The 17913-nt window shown below is 47.0% G+C and overlaps 1 protein-coding gene across 3 annotated transcripts in view; it reads right to left on the reverse strand.

Moving 5' to 3' along the window:
- The window catches only part of NR4A1 (nuclear receptor subfamily 4 group A member 1), a 38661-nt gene that overhangs the window by 19351 nt on the left and 1397 nt on the right, over window positions 1-17913 (reverse strand). Inside the window, exon 1 of one of the 3 annotated variants that reach the window (XM_088662938.1) lies at window positions 14686-15076. The exons of 1 other annotated variant lie outside the window; for it this stretch is intronic. In XM_088662938.1, coding sequence (XP_088519064.1) covers window positions 14686-14704 — 19 coding nt within the window. In that variant the 5' untranslated portion in view covers window positions 14705-15076. Of the gene's footprint in view, window positions 1-1198; window positions 2811-14685; window positions 15077-17913 lie in introns of those variants that run through there. One more of the 3 variants, XM_035103454.3, reaches the window with a different exon arrangement.

Below are 17913 nucleotides of genomic sequence, written 5' to 3' on the forward strand. Positions count from 1 at the left end.
TTGTATTTTTGGCTATCAACCACCCACCAGGTTGCCTTTGAGTATTGCAAACTCGCTTTCCTTCCAAATCAGACACCATTAAACTTTTGCCCCAAAAGATCCCTCCCCCCCCCCCGGCAGACTACACGGCTGTCACAATCGATCGAGGTTTAAATATACATATATAAAGTAAAAGCCACCACTTAAAACTCACCAGCACACACCTGCCAAAACTCCCACAAGCTCAGGTTACTGCAACTTCATCCTTTAAAATGCAAATGTGGGCTCTGAACACTGCCATTTGAAACAAGTGCATCATTATACTGTAGTTTCCTTAGCCCAAACCCAGTCCACCTCCCCCCCCCAAAGCCAATCCTCTTGCACTTTTCCACTTTCAAAGTACAAAAAGCCAACATCTCCTTCAATACATACCATGGGGGGGGGAGAGAAAAACATGCCCCAATACATCATTTCACACCTTCCTCATTGGATCATCATCATTTTTTTTGCAGATTTATTGAAATTCAGAAATAATTCTCCTACGTTTATTTTATTTTAATATTTGCTTGCGTCACTTCTATCCCACTCAGTTAACAATGTCCTCTGAGTCAATTATACCTAGTAGCCATATGCGGGACAGCTCTCAGAAGCTGCCAACTTAACGTCAGGTTTAATGTTTGCTCTATGAAAATGAGCAGCCGGGCAGATCCTGGTAACACACACTCACTCCACCTTAGAGCAACTTTTCGAACGCTGCAAGCCTAGACACACCTACTTAGAAGCCAATCATGAGAAACTCCGTGGGGTTTACTGCGGCTCAAATCTAAGGACCGAGTTCTGTTCACCCCCTAAGATGCACGAAGATAAACGAGTTAGATATGCAAGGTCCACTGCGCCTCAAGTCCTGGATTTAGAATGCATACATTAAGCAGTGTCTGCACCTAGCCTTCCCTTCCTTCCCAATTTGTAGGAAAAAAACTTTCCGGAGTAGAAGCTTCCCCAACCCAAAGATATCACCGCCCCAGCACCCGGGCACAACGCGCTGCAATCCGAGTACTACAGCGCTCTTTTCCGCCTTCCAAAACAAATGCATCCCGCATCCCTCCCTATGCAACCCACCCCTCCAACATCTGCTAAAAAGTCAACCCTCGGGCGCGCATCTTAAGCACTTTCTGCGCATTGGGGGGGGGAAGCAGTTTTTTAAAGAAAATCCACGTACCCAAGTCAGCTCAGAGATCGTTTTGCTGCAGTTCCTTCCACTTTTTTCTTTTCTTTTCAAAATGGGTTCTTTTTTGTGGTGGGGGAGCCTTCTCCCCCTCCCCCCCCCAAAAAGTCAAACTTGCATCGAGTGGCGGCGGCAGCGATTCCCTTCCTCCTCGTCCGCGGCCGCGCTGCTCCAGCCCAGAGATGCGAGAGAGCGCGAATGCGAGAGAGAGCGAGTTGCACGCCGTCTAGACGCCGAGTAAGCCACTGGGGCTCACCAGCCCGTGGCCAGGAGATTCTCTTAAGCTCTCTGTGACGCACAGGCGGAGGGGTGGGCAGGGAAGGAGGGGGGATCCTCTGACGCACGCGCCCGGCTGCAGCCTTCACCATACAAGGCAAAAAGGGGCGGAATGTTCCGGCGCCCGCGGAGCGAGGGGAGGGGTTGGAATGTCTGCGCGGGTGACGCACGCGGGGTTCCATTGACGCACGCCTTGGAATTGTTTGATCTAAAAATAGAACGAGCTGCCCCCGGCTAAAAATAGAGCCTTTCCCTAAGCCGGGGAGACGAGAGAAAGAGAGAGAAAGTGTCATAGGAAAAACCAAAAGGGGGAACAGGAGGATCCAGGGAACGGAAATGAAGGGGCGACGGCAAAATAAAAAAAAGACCGGGGATGCAAGAGGTGAGAGCGTTCTTGCAAGGCGAGCTCCCCCGCTCCTCGCCCAGCAGCGCTCGGAACCGCGGCTTAGGCAGCTCTCGCAGCGCTGCGGACACGCCGGCAGCCCCCTCCCCGCCGGGCGGTGGTTGCACCCCTCCCTCCGTCCTCCCTGCCAGCCACGAGGTTCTCAGGACAACCCTAAACTCATCTCGCGTCTGTACTTCCAGGGCCCCTCCCCTCCTATAGTCGACGACCGAAGCAGCGGCTCCTCCCCTTTTCTGGGAGCAGGGGCCGGCGAAACGCCCCGAGACTTGATTTAGAGAAGATGCCAACCGAGAGGGAGCGGAACGGTACCAAGCGGCACGCGGGGGGGGGCGATGCTCTCTGCTCTGATCGTTGCAAAAGCCACGACACCACCATGATTACAAAGAGCTGCTGCTTCCTCCCAGGAGCCAGCTTTTGGGGATAATGCGAACTTTAAAAATAGGCAGAATTTGGTTTGCAACATTTTGAGTGTTGTTTTGTTTGCAGGTGTTGTGTCCCTCCGTCTTCAATAACAGCACACAGTGAATTTAGACGAGACCCCGCCTCTCCACTTTCTTGGCCTGGAGATGGGAAAACATAATTTCTGCATTCCATGCTGCAGTGAAAGGCCCACTACAGGGAAATAAACAAAAATTGCAATCCTATGGTGAAAGTCAATTTCCGTGAGGGCATGACTTTCACTTTTCTAACCCCATTTAACCAAGGCTGGGATGTTTTCCAGGTTTTTGCCTTCTTGCAATGCAATTAATTGGCCCCTGGGGCATGGTTTTAAAAGACACATGACTGAGCTGAAGCTAAGCAGGTCTGGCTACTGTATTGTTGAGAGATGGCCTGGGAACCAAAGGCCTTTGGGCGGGGCGGGGGTTAGCTTGGTTATAAAATTAAACAATTACATAAGATTTTAAAAAATATTTTAAATATTTTTCCCCCATGCTCTGAAAATGCACGACCACTAAGCCCACAACCCGATTGAAGAAATGTTAAAAATCAAGAGTTTCAATTCATTTAACCAAGAATAATATTCATATCCGTCAATTAAAACAAGTTTTCTAAAAATATTATGCACCCATATCAACTATATACTGTGTTTTTTGGTTGATGCACACATCCTTTGTAGTACATGTCCTTACTTCTCTCACACACAACCCAACTAGGGGCAGGATATTTATTATTCACAAATGTTCAGTACAGTACTACTGGCAGCACTAAAAAGTTAGAAATAATAATAATAATAATAATAATAATAATAATAATAACAACAACAACAACAACCAAGCAAACCATACTCTGCACATTTATAACACTGGTGCTGGCAAAAAAATAAAAATAAAAGCTGCAGCGAATCTGAAGCTTGAAGCTCACTAGATCTCCAAAGTGGATAATAAATTAGGCTAAGGAAATTAGTGTAAAGATGAGAGCAGAGCCCTGCCGACTTGCATCAAACATTTGCCCTTTATCACCACCTCTGGTTGGCTGGCTCTGTTTTGGGAAAGAGCCTGGTGGAAGCCCCCCGCCCCGCCCTGCGCATGGTTTGCTCAATCAAACAAGGGAAACTAGAGACAAGGGTGACTCAGGAGTCCCAAAAACTAGGTCAAGCTTTCTGCACGTGCCCCTGTGCACCTGTTGCTGGCTCTGGGTGGCTTTCCTTGCATGCCCCAACCATAAATAATTTTTAAAGAAGTATTCCGCTGGTTCCTCAGAGCCTGCAACTCTGCCGCAAACAAGGCGCTGGCAGTCATCCCCGGCCGCCTCCACAACCTCAGAGAAGCCTCTTTCGCTCTTCCTTCCCAGCAGCCCCTTTCCAAATCCTGATTTTGCTCTCTGCAATTTTGTTTACAAGACATTAACAGCATGCCAAACCCCCACCCCCACCCCCACCCCAGCTTTTAAGGCAAGTTCTGGTAAAACTCTGAAAAAATGGGGGGAGAGGAACTACTCCCTCCTGTATTTTTTAGAAACAAACAGGGGGCGTGGAAATAAGAAAAATGGGGAGGGGGGGCAATACAGTCCCTGCCAATTCCCCTCCCCCACCTTCACATCTCCACAAGCTAGAACTTAACACAATAAAACCTCAATCTATTATATATGAAGATCAGTAATATCAGATAAAATGCAACAATGAACAGTCTTGCAGTGAGGAGAAGCGGTAACAGCTTTTGTTAAATAAAGATGTTGTCTGTTCCAGTCTAAGTTTTTTTTAGGTTTTAAAAAAAATATCAATGTTTATTTTTTGCAAGAACCTTACGGAAACCGCTTTGGGACGTCTGCCTGAAAAGCGCCAAACAAACAAACAAATTCAGAAACTTTAGCCTCCACCATCACATCCTCCTCAGATCAAAAGAGTCAAAGTACCCATTAGGCGCTACTGCTAGTCCTAAACTGTCCACAAAAATTTCCAGGCTATAGTTCAGGTAAGATAACCTGGGAGACAAGTCATTGGAGCAATCAAGACTTTAATCTACACTCCCTCCCCCTTTCTCTTTTCTTTTCCTTTCATAGTTTGCATAGCCTATTCTATTGGGTTGTGATAACCAAGAGTCATAAGAGAAAGCCAACAAACATGTGTGAAGATTTTTCCAGGTTTGGCTCTAGTGGGATTAATGGATTTCATTCAGGTTCATTCCCAGTCCTGGATTTTGCCATGAACAGGCAGCACAAGAAATCAGAGGGTGCTACAGTTAACTCTGACTAGCTGAAAAGCATATTATCCTCAGTGCGGGATCTTGTGGTCCTTTGCCAGTAAGAGGCCAGTATTTGGGCAGATTTGCCTCTATGGCTCCCCACTGCTTGTTTTAAGTCCCAAATGAGGGTTCTCAATCTCTACCCTACTTTCTTTGACCTACTACAGCTGTGCTAATGCTCCATAATGATGATGACGACGACAATAATTTTATTATTTATACCCCACCCATCTGACTGGGTTGCCCCAGCCACTATGGGCAGCTTCCAACATATATAAAAACAAAAAACATTATTTTATTTTTAAAAAACTTCCCTAAACAGGGCTGCCTCCAGATGTCTTCTAAAGATGGTAGAGTTACTTATCGTTTGCAGGTGACACCACCACAATAGATTTAATAACAGGTGGAGACGAATCAGCGTATAGAAGGGAGCTCCAAAAAATATCTTCATGGTGCCTAGGGAACAACTTGCACCTTCATATCAGCAAGACAAAGGAGATGGTGTTGGACTTCCAGAGGAAGAGAGGAGAATTAGCCCTGCTGTACATTGGGGGGGGCTGTGTTGAGAGAGTCTCTTCCTTTAAATTCCTAGTTTATCTCAGTGAAGACTTTACTTGGAAAATAAATACAACCCAGGTGGTCAAGAAAGCCCATCAGAGACTCCATTTCCTTAGAGCAGTGTTTCTCAACCAGTGTGCCTCCAGATGTTTTGGGACTACAACTCCCATCATTCCTGACCACTGGTCTTGCTAGCTAGGGATGATGGGAGTTGTAGTCCCAAAACATCTGGAGGCACACTGGTTGAGAAACACTGCCTTAGAGTATTGCGAAAGAACGATGCCAATCAACATTTGATGATCTCCTTCTACCGGTCCACAATAGAAACTGTCCTTTCATACTGCATCACGGTGTGGTACGCTGGCTTGACATCAACGGATAGGATATTATGGGCTGTCCCGTGAATCCGCTGGATGACATCGCAGAAGACCGTTGCCTCAGGAGAGTGAGGAAAAAATTTAGGGATGATTCACACCCTGGCCGGCACTTTGTGATCTCCTGCCCTCGGGCAGGAGATATAGAAGCATGATTAGTCGCACCAACAGGGTAAAGAACAGCTTCTATCTGTGGGTTGTTGGGCTGCTGAATGAAAAGATAACAACAGGGCAACTTAAAGACCAACTAAGTTTTTATTTTGGTATGAGCTTTCGTGTGCATGCACACTTCTTCAGATACAGTGAAATACCGTAGGAGTCCCCAGGCACTTACGTAGAGAAGGGGTGGGGAGGGGAGGGGAGGGGGTATCACTCAGAAGGGTGGTGGAAGTGGGTGATTGACTGACTGATAGCTGTTGATGACCGAAAACGACTGCAAATGGTTTTGCATGAAAAAGCAAGGGTTGAGATTGCTGAAGATCGCTTATCATGTCGGATTCTTATCTCATTATACATGATAAGCGATCTTCAGCAATCTCAACCCTTGCTTTTTCATGCAAAACCATTTGCAGTCGTTTTCGGTCATCAACAGCTATCAGTCAGTCAATCACCCACTTCCACCACCCTTCTGAGTGATACCCCCTACCCTCCCCTCCCCACCCCTTCTCTACATAAGTGCCTGGGGACTCCTACGGTATTTCACTGTATCTGAAGAAGTGTGCATGCACACGAAAGCTCATACCAAAATAAAAACTTAGTTGGTCTTTAAGGTGCTACTGAAGGAATTTTTTTTTATTTTACTTCGACCCAGACCAACACGGCTACCTACCTGTAACCAGAACAGGGCAACTGACTTTCGGGTTTGGTGGGTGTGCATCAGTAAATGAGGGGAATTAAGACTAAGAGAGCTGAGTGGGGGTGCTTGTGTAACCTCACTGTATACAAGTTGTACAAGTGACAATAAAGTATTTCAATTTCAATATCAATTATCTCCTTGGCTCCGGGGGTCGCACAACTCTGTACCCTCCAACATTTATCCAGAGAAAATAGGGGGACCCTAAGGAAAAGCGGGATATTCCAGGATGAAATCAGGAACCAGGGCCGCTTCTGTAAATCCGGGACTGTCCCTGGAAAATAGGGACACCTGGAAGGTTTTCCACTTAAGTTAATAATCATGACCAACGTGCGTTCATTGACTTCAGTGGGTCTGCTCTAAGTAGGCCTTCACAGAATACAACCTCTCTGCTTTGTCAGAACGCAGAAGATGCTGTGGACTAGATTCCTGGGCTTAAATCTACTTGAGAATAGTACAGGTTCAAGAAAGGTAAGTGAGTAGCACAGGGTATGTCAGTATCTCTGCTGCAGGGCTCTTGCAAAGCTAAAATCTTCTGAGTTGCTTATTCACAAGGAAAGGAACGGGGGTGGGGAGAAACATCACTTCACAATGTGCCAGGCATTACTTGATAAAGCTGCGGTGGCTATACAGACAGCAGCGGAGGAAGGAAGCTGATCGGGTGCCTGGGGCGGTGCGCATGCCCTGTGCCCAGGGGCAGGGCCAACTGCCCACAGGGCGGGACCAGCCAGGGCAGGATGCTCTGCGGGGCCTCTGAGGGGTCTGCCTGCCTCCTCCCACTCAGCTGCCCTAGGGCTGAGGGGGAGGCGGTGGGCGGACCGTTTGGGGCAGCGTGGAGCCTGTGGGCGCCCAAGCCACTGTGTCACACCCAGGAGAGATGCGTGGCTTGGGCGCACTGCAGGCCCCGCAGTGAGTGGCACGTGACATTTTGTCACCCCCCCTCAGTGGTGACACCCGGGGCAACTCTTCTGCTCTTATGTTAACCTGCAGCAGAACTAAGGGGAATCTGCCTCTTAAAAAGCAGTGCCAAAAAAAAGGCAATTCAATAAAATATGGCCTTTCCCCCCCTAGAAGCCAATCTCTCCTTTTCTTTTAAAGGTCACAGAATAATACTGCATGGCAAGGACTACTGTGAGGGCAAAGTAGTTGCGAGCAGGTCCCTAATCATATAGCCCAGGGGTGGCCAACTTCCAAGAGACTGCGATCTACTCGCAGAGTTAAAAACTGGCAGTGATCTACCCCCTTTTGGGGGGTTCAGGTCAAGGTTGTTGAGCTTTTTTTTTAGGAAGGAAAGCCATCCATGTTTTAGGGGGTTCAGGTCAAAGTTGAGCTTTTTTTTAGGAAGGAAAGCCCTGTTTTGGGGGCTTCAGGGCAAAGATGTAGAGCTTTTTTTAGGGGAGCCAAAGTTGCTGAGCTTCTTTGGGGGGAGCCAGTGATCTACCACAGACGTCCAGTGATCTATTAGTAGATCATGATTTACCTGTTGGACATGCCTGATATAGCCAATGCAAAGGCTGTAGAGCTAACATTATTATTTATTATTATTGTTATTATTATTGTTATATTATTATCTTTGTACATCACCCTATACCCGCAGGTCTCAGGACAATATAAAAACATAAATAGTAAAAACAAAAACAACCCAGTAATCCCCTCCCCAACACATTTTCAAAGGGCATTGGATGTCCATCAGCCCAAGGCCTAGTTAAAGAGGAATGTTTTTTGCCTGGCACCTAAAGGGGTATAATGAAGGTGCCAGCCAAAGCTCCCTGGGGAGAGCATTCCACAAATGGGGAGCCACTGCAGAAAAGGCCTGTTCTCGTGTTGCCACCCTCAGGACCCCTACTGAACTCAGCGGGGCGTCCTGTTAAGTAAGCATGCCTGTAAGATCAGGCTGTGTGTAATGTGTTTATAAAGCGTTGCCTTAAAGATCCTTGCCCCAGAGGTCAAACCCCAAAGGCTCCAGCCACTTTGCCGGGAGTTTCGTGTCACGAAAACAAAGTCAGCCCTGGGCCGAAGGAGTTTTTCCTCTGCCTGGTCTCCTCCCTCTCCCCGCCCCCCCCCAATTCTCCAACTTGGCGATATATCAGGGGCTGCAACCTCCAAGTGGAATTTTGTAGGCCAAGCATAAAAGACGCCCGATAACTCGGCAGCCGGAAAGATTGATGCATTTTCCTATTGTTAAAAATATTTTTAGCCTCAGCCGCCTCTGGGTTTGCTTAAAGGCCTCGCGCTTGTTAAGACCGACTGCGTAACAAGATGCGTTTTTCTTGCATGTTTGGGCTGAAGCCTTGGCGGGAATCCCAGAGCAGCTGCCGTGGAGAGGAATGTCATTGTCAATTGGTTGGTTACCCCGGCACTCTCGAATGCTGGGTTTTTTGGGGGGATGGACGGTGGACAAACCCTAAATTTTCAGGAATTAAAACCAACGGTGCCTTGTTGGTTTGTTTTAAAAATGTTGGGTTGGTAAATAGATTATAGAGGGATACTACTAAAATCCAAGTCAGAGAATCCTGGCACTACTGGAAATCTGAAGATGACCTAGCTCAGGGATGGGAACCTGACATCCCCCAGCTGTTGTTAGTACCAACTCTCATCAACCTTGGCCAGGGATGACCGAGTATAGCAACATCTGGAGGACTATGACTTCTCAATCTCTGATCTCTGTCCTCAGAGGGGCTCAATTTCTCTGTATCAGGTTCCCCATAGAACATTGTGATTTCAATATTTTTTTGGGGGAAGAATCATGAATCCAGGACTGGACTCTGAGCATAAAAAGAGCTTGCCCCCCCCCCAACTCTTCTTAGTCACTGATTTCCTCAGCCTGGTCTCCCTCACAGGTTTTTCCTAAGAATAAAAAATAGAATAACCTCCTCCATGGCATCTTGAACTCCTTGGGAGAATGAGAGACGTCCAATGTGACCAATGAATTTGGAAATGATTGGGAAGGAATCTTTAAATGGCCTAAATGGCCTCGGTCCAGTATACCTGAAGGAGCGACTCCACCTCCACCATTCTGCCCGGACACTGAGGTCCAGCACCGAGGGCCTTCTGGCGGTTCCCTCGTTGCGAGAAGCCAAGTTGCAGGGAACTAGGCAGAGGGCCTTCTCGGTGGTGGCGCCTGCCCTGTGGAACGCCCTTCCAACAGATGTCAAAGAGGAAAACAACTACCAGACTTTTAGAAGACATCTGAAGGCAGCCCTGTTCAGGGAGGCTTTTAATGTTTAATAGATTACTGTGTTTTATTTTTCTGTTGGAAGCCGCCCAGAGTGGCTGGGGAAACCCAGCCAGATGGGCGGGGTATGAATAAATTATTATTATTATTATTATTATTAAAAAATAAAATAAAATATTAACTTTCCGTAAAAAATCTACATATACTCCAATACATTATTATTATTATTATTATTATTATTATTATTATTATTATTTTGTCAACTTCCCATCCCATTTCCCATGATGATTTTGTTTCCTCCCCCTTTTTTTCTATCTCTTATGTCCGAACAATATTACATAAAGTCCTAATTCTTTCTTTGCTCGTGCTTCAAATCCTGCCCGCAAACTCATCAAACTATAACATTTCTTGAAATAGTCCGAAATCATTCTGTTGCTTTCAGCTGGCCAGTAAAAAATGTAGTTGATGGCTACTCTAGAAGAAGAGGAGAAAATGAGAGGAGCACCCAAAGAAAGGCAAAAACCAGACTGCCAGGCAGGAGACCTCAAAGAGGAGCTAAGAAAGCTATTCGAAAGGCATGTATATGTAGACAACCAGTCCTCACATTAATTCAATGGAAAGTTCCACTGTGAAACAATTTAAGGGCACTTCGAAGTGGTTTGAGGTCTGCAGCCGTATTGATGTATGTCTAAGAGCGAGGCAAGCCCTTCTCTTGAAAGCATGGAAATGTGGCTTGCCACTGGGGGTGGGGACCAGGGGAAAACCTACTCAGATCTCTCTGTGCTTCTAATAAAGCCTTTGTGCCTCTCCTACACCCAAAATAATCTCTAAAACCATCAAGCAAGGAACCTGCTATGTGCACATGGAAAACGCCGCACACTGGGTTTCCACTCTTTACCAAACGCGTTAAACAGTAATTATGTAATTCGAAATTCAGAAGGCAGATAGGATGATGAAAACCAACCTGGTCTAGAAGTTAGAACCTTCTAGGTAGGGAAGCCTGAATTAATCAAGTACGTTTGGCATATATAAAGCAATGTTGCAGGGCGGAACAAGCCCATTTTCAGGATTCCAGGTATTCTATTCCCTTTCTCTGCCACTGTTGTTGTTGTTTAGTCGTTTAGTCGTGTCCGAATCTTCGTGGCCCCATGGACCAAAGCACGCCAGGCACTCCTGTCTTCCACTGCCTCCCGCAGTTTGGTCAAACTCATGTTCGTAGCTTCTTCTCTGCTACTACCCATCCAGTTTTCAACTTTCCCCAGCAGTCAATCAGTATTCCATGTGATTGGTTCTCTATGGTTGCTCTGAGCATTTTAAAGACTCCCCCACCCTCCCAAATATTTCTTGTACTTTTGCAAATCTTTTGTATTTCCACAAAGCCTGCCGGTACCTTACGCCGGTGTCGGTTACAGAAGGATCAGCACTCTGAGAGTGGATATCACTATTGAAGAGGACAAAATTCCGTTTATATCACTATTAATATATATATAAATAAGGAAGAAACACCATCCCTGGCTCAATAATTTAAAAAGACACTGGCGAGGAGGAGGGAGAAGTCTTTGTAATCGCAACCTTCCCCCCCCCAAAAAAAGATCAGTGCACAACTTGATCACTGGTGGATACTAAGTCAGAGATCAGGAACTCGTAGCCCTACAGATCTTACAACTCCCATAATCTCTGATAGGAATTGATTTGCAAATAGTTTAGTTCCAAACTCATGCTAGTTACAGGGAAGGGGGGGGAAACCAACCCAAACTCTTGTTGTTATGGTTCTAGTGCAACAAAACGCGACTTTTTATTTTATTTTTTTACCCATCAGACAAGCAGCCAACTGTACATCTGCTGCCAAGTTGGACCCTGCTTTAACACCCAGCAACACCATGTACTGCCAACTGAATCCAAGTCATCCCCTAGAAGATAGATCAGCTACGCAAACTGTTCCGGCACAGTCTGGTTCTAAAGAAAAGATGGCTTGCGAGCCTGGTTCTCGGGGTATGTTCCCAAGGCAACCCTTGCGTTTCAGAGTGTTCCCAACTTACGCGCCAGACTTCAGAGCTTGGAACTGGGTTCCAGGCAGGGTAGCAAGCCGCTTGCTGAGTTATTAAAAGTGTTTCCGTACCAGATGTCTTTTCTAGGAGGTGTCTGTGTCCCTCTCTCTCACTTACACACACCCTTTAGAGACTTCGGGGTATCATTGTCCGAAAGGGGAGGGGGAGGGGGAAAAGATGTGGCAGCCGCAGGGCCTTTTCGCAGTGGCCCCCAAATCCTTGTATGAACTTCCATACAAAGAATATAGAGAGGTATCAAACTGTGCGGCAACATTATAGAAAATTTCATAAATGTTCCCCCTTATGAGGCGGGATTTGGATTGATTCTTAAGTCTGCCAAATGGATCTTTTACAATATAGACCTCGTTACTGGCTGCTTATGTCCTCATCTGGCAATTATTATTATTTTTTTGCAGAGGATCACTGTGAATGGGTAGTCGGAGGTTGGGTGAATTCTCATTACTACCACCACCGTCTCACCAGTTTCCCCCTCTGCCATTGATGGGCTGTGCTACGCGTTCCACCCCCCCCCCCCGAGACACAGCAGATGAAGAAACAGTCGGAAGGGAGTCAGATCCATTGCCACCCTTTGTGCAGGGCAGCCAGGCAGCATTCGAAATCTGCCGGCTGCCCACACTCCGAGATGGAGATGCACAGTGCATTTGCTGGATTCTAACACACAAAAGCTACTCTGTCCCCAGGCAGAACAAGGTCCCCGGCGTTCGGCTCTGTCTAGTGGCATCTCATTTTACAGAAACCCTGACTAGGCGCGATCCGATATTGCGCATTGTGCTTTGGGACTGGAGAGAACAGCTGGGAAGAGGAAGATTGTGCCCCAGGTGCAAACCGGATTAGCGAAAGGTACAAAGTCCTCCTAGCCTGCTACTGAGTGTTCTAGACAAGAATGTTGCAAGAGGCTCGGAGTTCCTGGCTGGTATTGCAGGATATTTGAGAGGGTACAGAAACTTCTAAGGAGGGAAGTCATTCCCAGGATTGTAGGTGGTGCCTCTCTGTTGAAGATCTCAAAGTGGGTAACTAAACAAGCTGAGGCCCTAGGCCTTCTGCTTCCTCAAGGCAGGCGTAGCAGGCAGATTTGACGATACAAAAGTCCTGTGGGCAAGGGGTGTCTCAGGAACACTGTAAGGACTCGGGGCAGCCTGGGGCAGCCAGGGTCGGAACCCCGTTCAGCAACAAAGCAGACTTCACAATCTCGGGCCCATCATGGTCTTTCAGCTTGGCCTACTTTGCAAGGCTGGTTTTTAGGATGCACCGAGTACATCCTTCATTTGCCACCCCAAGGCCCTTGGAAGAAAGTTGGGATACAAATGTGATAAATAAATTAACGCCGGCAAGTTAAGCAAAATAGCTGGACCCTAGATTTTAGGCTTGCGTTATCTGAGGAGGAATCTACCTGTATCCTGGTTTTTTTACAGGTGGCACCCAGCGCTTCTCCCTTGTAGGTTAGTACACGTTTGTGATGTGCTTAGTTACTAGTTTCAGCAATTGTGGTTTACCTAACTTTCTCTCTCTGATCAGTCACTGGGCCTGTATGTCTATGAGATCCAATCAAGGTCAGTGAATCTTGAATTGCCCTACCCACTGCTTCCACCGATTCATGACAAAACTCTGGTAAAGTCTCTCCAGGAAGCAAAATTATTTTGACGTTAGCGGTTCTGTGCTCACAGGGAAACTTTGTGGCCCGTCATTGAGGGAGAGGAGCCTCTTTAACCTGTCTGGGGAGAAGCAGGAGGTAGCTCTCTCCGCTTCTACAGAAGGAAAAACTAAAGAAGAGAGGCCTTCTCCTAAGCGTCCTGACCCCAAATGACTTCTGTATTGTTCAGGAAGTTCCCTTCCCCTAGGCAATGTACACCTGCAGGACATGCATCCAGGGAGTCCTGCCGTAAGCATTTTGATTGGCAGAAAGTACATGCATCTTTCCTGGCACAGGAACACAGGTAGAGGACAAAGTGTACGAACATGTCAAACTGGGTTCTGGAGAGAACTTCCAAGAAAAGCAACACCGTTAAGAGGAAGAGCGCGGATTTGCAATAAAGGCGTCTTGTGTTTAGGAAACCATACATCCTTCGCCGTAATTGTACCCACCCCCTCTCACATAATCAGGGCGGCTAAACTGTTGATCTTTCCTATTTGCTCAGGTCTGGTTGAAGGGTGGGTGGGAGGGATATTCTCACAGTCTAATGTTGATATCCGGATTGCTGGTGGATTCCAACTCCAATCAGCCCTGGCCAGATGGTCAGGGATCATGGGAACTGTAGTCCAACAACATTTGGAGAGCTGCAAGTTCCTCACCCCTCCTTTAAGCACCTCCTATCTCAGATTGAGGGACCCAGGTGGCGCTGTGGGTTAAACCACTGAGCCTAGGGCTTGCTGATCAGAAGGTCGGCGGTTCGAATCCCTGTGATGGGGTGAGCTCCCGATGCTTGGTCCCAGCTCCTGCCAACCTAGCAGTTCGAAAGCACGTCAAAATGCAAGTAGATAAATAGGTACCACTACAGTTGGAAGGTAAACGGCGTTTCCATGTGCTGCTCTGGTTTGCCAGAAGCGGCTTTGTCATGCTGGCCACATGACCTGGAAGCTATATGCCGGCTCCCTCGGCCAATAATGCGAGATGAGCGCGCAACCCCAGAGTCGGTCACGACTGGACCTAATGGTCAGGGGTCCCTTTACCTTTATCTCAGATTAGTGTCAGAGCAGCCACCACCAGAGACCCAAACTAACACCCTTGCTCCTTGGACATCCCTTGGCAGAGTGGAGAATGGACCTTTTAATACCGCTGCGGTGGATAAAAAACCAGTTAGCATAATGATTTATTCCAGGGTAAATAGTTCTCCTGCACACTCCCCGCAGCTCATTTTAATTGGCTGAACCACTTTAGGCAGTTTCTCTTTGCAAAACCACCCGTGACTCACAATAAAAAATAAAATTGCAGCTCAGTAAAAATCATCAGCTCCTTTCCAGGCAAAAACTCAGCCCTTCTATCTAAAGAGCACCGGTCTTATTTCGCTCAGAAGGCTTGCAGCCACAAATAGTTCCTGGGTTCCCCCGCTCCGCCCTCCAGGCAAAAGGAATCCTTGCTTCGAAGTGTGACTCACCAGTAACAGAAAGTTCCATAGGTGAAGTTATTTGCTGTCTGAAAGGAGTGTTGCCTTTGATCACACGGGAGCTGGACTGGCGTTCCTCGCTCTCTTCCCTCTCCCTCTCCCTCTTTCATCTGAAGCAAACCTGCAGGTGTAGCGAACACCTTGGCCAAGAGGAGCCATCTGGCAGGCGGCCAGCGGCGGTGGCGGAGGGCAGCAGCCCACAGCTGGTTTCAATCATCAGGGGCCGGGCCGGGAACTGCTTAGTGGGGTTTGGCAGGCAGAGCGCTGAACGCACGCATGTTTGTGTTTCAGAGGAAGCCAAGCCCACAGCGGCGTCAGAGAAAGCGTAAGGGGTGTCCCACCCACCGCTGGACGTCAGCAGCTGGACAGGCAGCGGCTCGCGTCAGCAGGTCTTGGAAGAACACGCCAAGAGCCATATATAGGCCATGTGGGGAATCCCTTCTAAACCAGGAATCTTTCCCTTCCCATCCTTAGTTGACCTCCTAAAAACGTCACTTTCTAGCCAAAGCTGGGGAAAGCACTATATGGAGTCCCAGCATGGCTGGCTGGTGTCTGTTTTAGCATAGTTATGAAAGAGCTCGTTTCGCCAGAACTGAAGGCCAAACTTTGCAGCGTTTCCCTGGTGCACACACTTTTCAGCGCCCACCAAAAGCGCTGCTGGTCTCAAACTGACCAAACTCAAATCACATTAAAAGCCTGAATTCCAAGTACATACATTATGGCGCACTCCCAGTCCCTGATTTGATCCCAGAATATCCCGCTTTTCCCTTAGGACGTCCCTATTTTCACCAGAGGGTATGGAATTATGCAACCTCCCAAGACAAGGAGATGAATAACTGCACAACCTTTAGAAGACATCTGAAGTCAGCCCTGTACAGGGAAGTTTGTTTAATGTTTTATTATGCTTTTATGTATCTTGGAAGATGCCCAGAGTGGCTGGGGCAGCCCAGTCAGATGGGTGGGGTATAACTAATAAAATCATTATTATTATCACCATCGTTATTATTATTATGGAACAGGACATCCCTATTTTCATCGGAGGAATGTTGAACATGATCAACAATTGGTGTGTGTTTGTGTGATCTGAAACAATGCTACTTGAGTCGATTACCCAGGGGTGCCAAATCAATCACGAGGCCCAAATTCCTACTTGGAGTTGTGCAAACGGAATTGTCATGCACACAATGACTCCCTTGATTGAGCAGAGTACAGAGGCTGCCTGGCTGTATGCCAACACCTTTCATTTCTATCTGCACCAAAACACCAAATGTAGGGCTGCTATGCGTCTGGAATTGCCTGGACATATATGGGAAAACCTCAACAACTTTGTCAAAAAAAAGATCTCAACTTTTGTGTCTGGATTTTCACTTTTTGAAATATGGCAACCCTAACCAAATGGCCCAGGTGGCGCTGTGGTTAAACCACTGAGCCTAGGGCTTGCTGATCAGAAGGTCGGTGGTTCGAATCCCTGTGATGGGGTGAGCTCCCGTTGCTTGGTCCCAGCTCCTGCCAACCTAGCAGTTCGAAAGCACGTCAAAATGCAAGTAGATAAATAGGAACCACTACAGCGGGAAGGTAAACGGCGTTTCCATGTGCTGCTCTGGTTTGCCAGAAGCGGCTTTGTCATGCTGGCCACATGACCTGGAAGCTATACGCCGGCTCCCTCGGCCAATAATGCGAGATGAGCGCGCAACCCCAGAGTCGGTCACGACTGGACCTAATGGTCAGGGGTCCCTTTACCTTTACCTTTAACCAAATGAAAAGACAATGCTTTCATCTGAATTCCATCGCAACCAAGGAGGTCAGGTACTACCAGACATTCAAGATGCAAAGCGGACTAAGAACCTAAGTAACTGAAGTTGCATTTTCAAGACCTATGGGCAAGGATCAAAGACCTATTGGACTACAACCCCCATCCTCCCCAACCATGGACTATCCTGGCTGGAGCTGATGGGAACTGGAGTTTAGCAACATCTATAAGCCCACAGATCTGCAATCCCTGGGCCCTACCAAAAGGAAGCATGCAACAGGAAGGGCCAGCCACAGCGTGGGCATTGGGGCAGCCAGATCAAGGTATTTTACACAAGCCGCCCAAAGGGGTTGTGTGCACATCTGACACCCAGCAGCACATCACTAACAACACTTGCTCTGAGCCAAGTCACTATCCTATCCAGTCAAAAGGTGTGCTCTCTAGGCCTTCGTCAGTGCTTCAGCGAGATTCAAAAAGGTGAGAGGCTGTGAGAGAGGAAAAGAAAGAGAAAGGGAGAAACGCGCAGAGAGAGGAGGAGCTGCAGATTGTTTTATGAATCTCTTAACGTTCTGAAGCCCTTATCTAGGGCAGTGTGTACTTGCATCAAGTGGCAAGAGGCAGTATTTGGGTTGTTTATTTCTTAAACTTACGCCCCACCTTGGATAAAAAATATCCAAGGCAGCTAAAAGTTAACCAATTAACAAAGGGAGTTCAGACAGCATTTCCACAGGAAGGAGCTACACTAAATACTAAATGCCCACTGCCCAACACACACACACACACACACACACACGACTGTACTCATATAATTTCTGGCTTAACTTCGCATCAGCAAGTACTGGGGGCTTGGTCGTTGTTTTTTTAAATAACTAAATTTATTCTGTGAGAAAAACCACATTTCGTGTATAGCCAGTGTGATTACAGATACGCAAACAAACACATGCAGTCCAACTTAATTCTCAAGGAAATCTATATGACAGAGGAAAAATATAGAACAAAATCGTTTATCCTGCTGGGGACAACCACATTGAGTTTTTTTAAAAAAGGAATGGGTATGTATGTACTCTGAAGCATTGTCAAGGCTTTGTTAGGCTGTCCATGTAGCAATCAGCACTGAGACTCTTGTCTAGCAAGAGGAAGAGGCAACAACAACAAAAACTTCATTTGCCAGCGAAGCAAATATCCCCCCCCTTCATCATATACAGTACAGGTACAGTGATGTTCAAGGGCTTCAATCCTAAACATGAATGCTTTGGCATACTGTATATGCTACTGAACTCAGTGGGACCTACTTTCAAGTACTGTAAACATACTGAAGTGTTAGGTTCGCTCCTATGCATATGTAATTTGAGAGTGATCACTCCTCAGTCAAGAAGCACACTCACCAGTACAAAATCTGTAGTAGGCCAGGATATTTCCATTATGCAAACAAAATTAGCAACAATCTTCATTTCACTCCAAACACAAGT

The sequence above is a fragment of the Zootoca vivipara genome, chromosome 2, assembly GCF_965207765.1.
Source record: "Zootoca vivipara chromosome 2, rZooViv2.hap1.1, whole genome shotgun sequence".
NCBI lineage: Eukaryota > Metazoa > Chordata > Lepidosauria > Squamata > Lacertidae > Zootoca > Zootoca vivipara.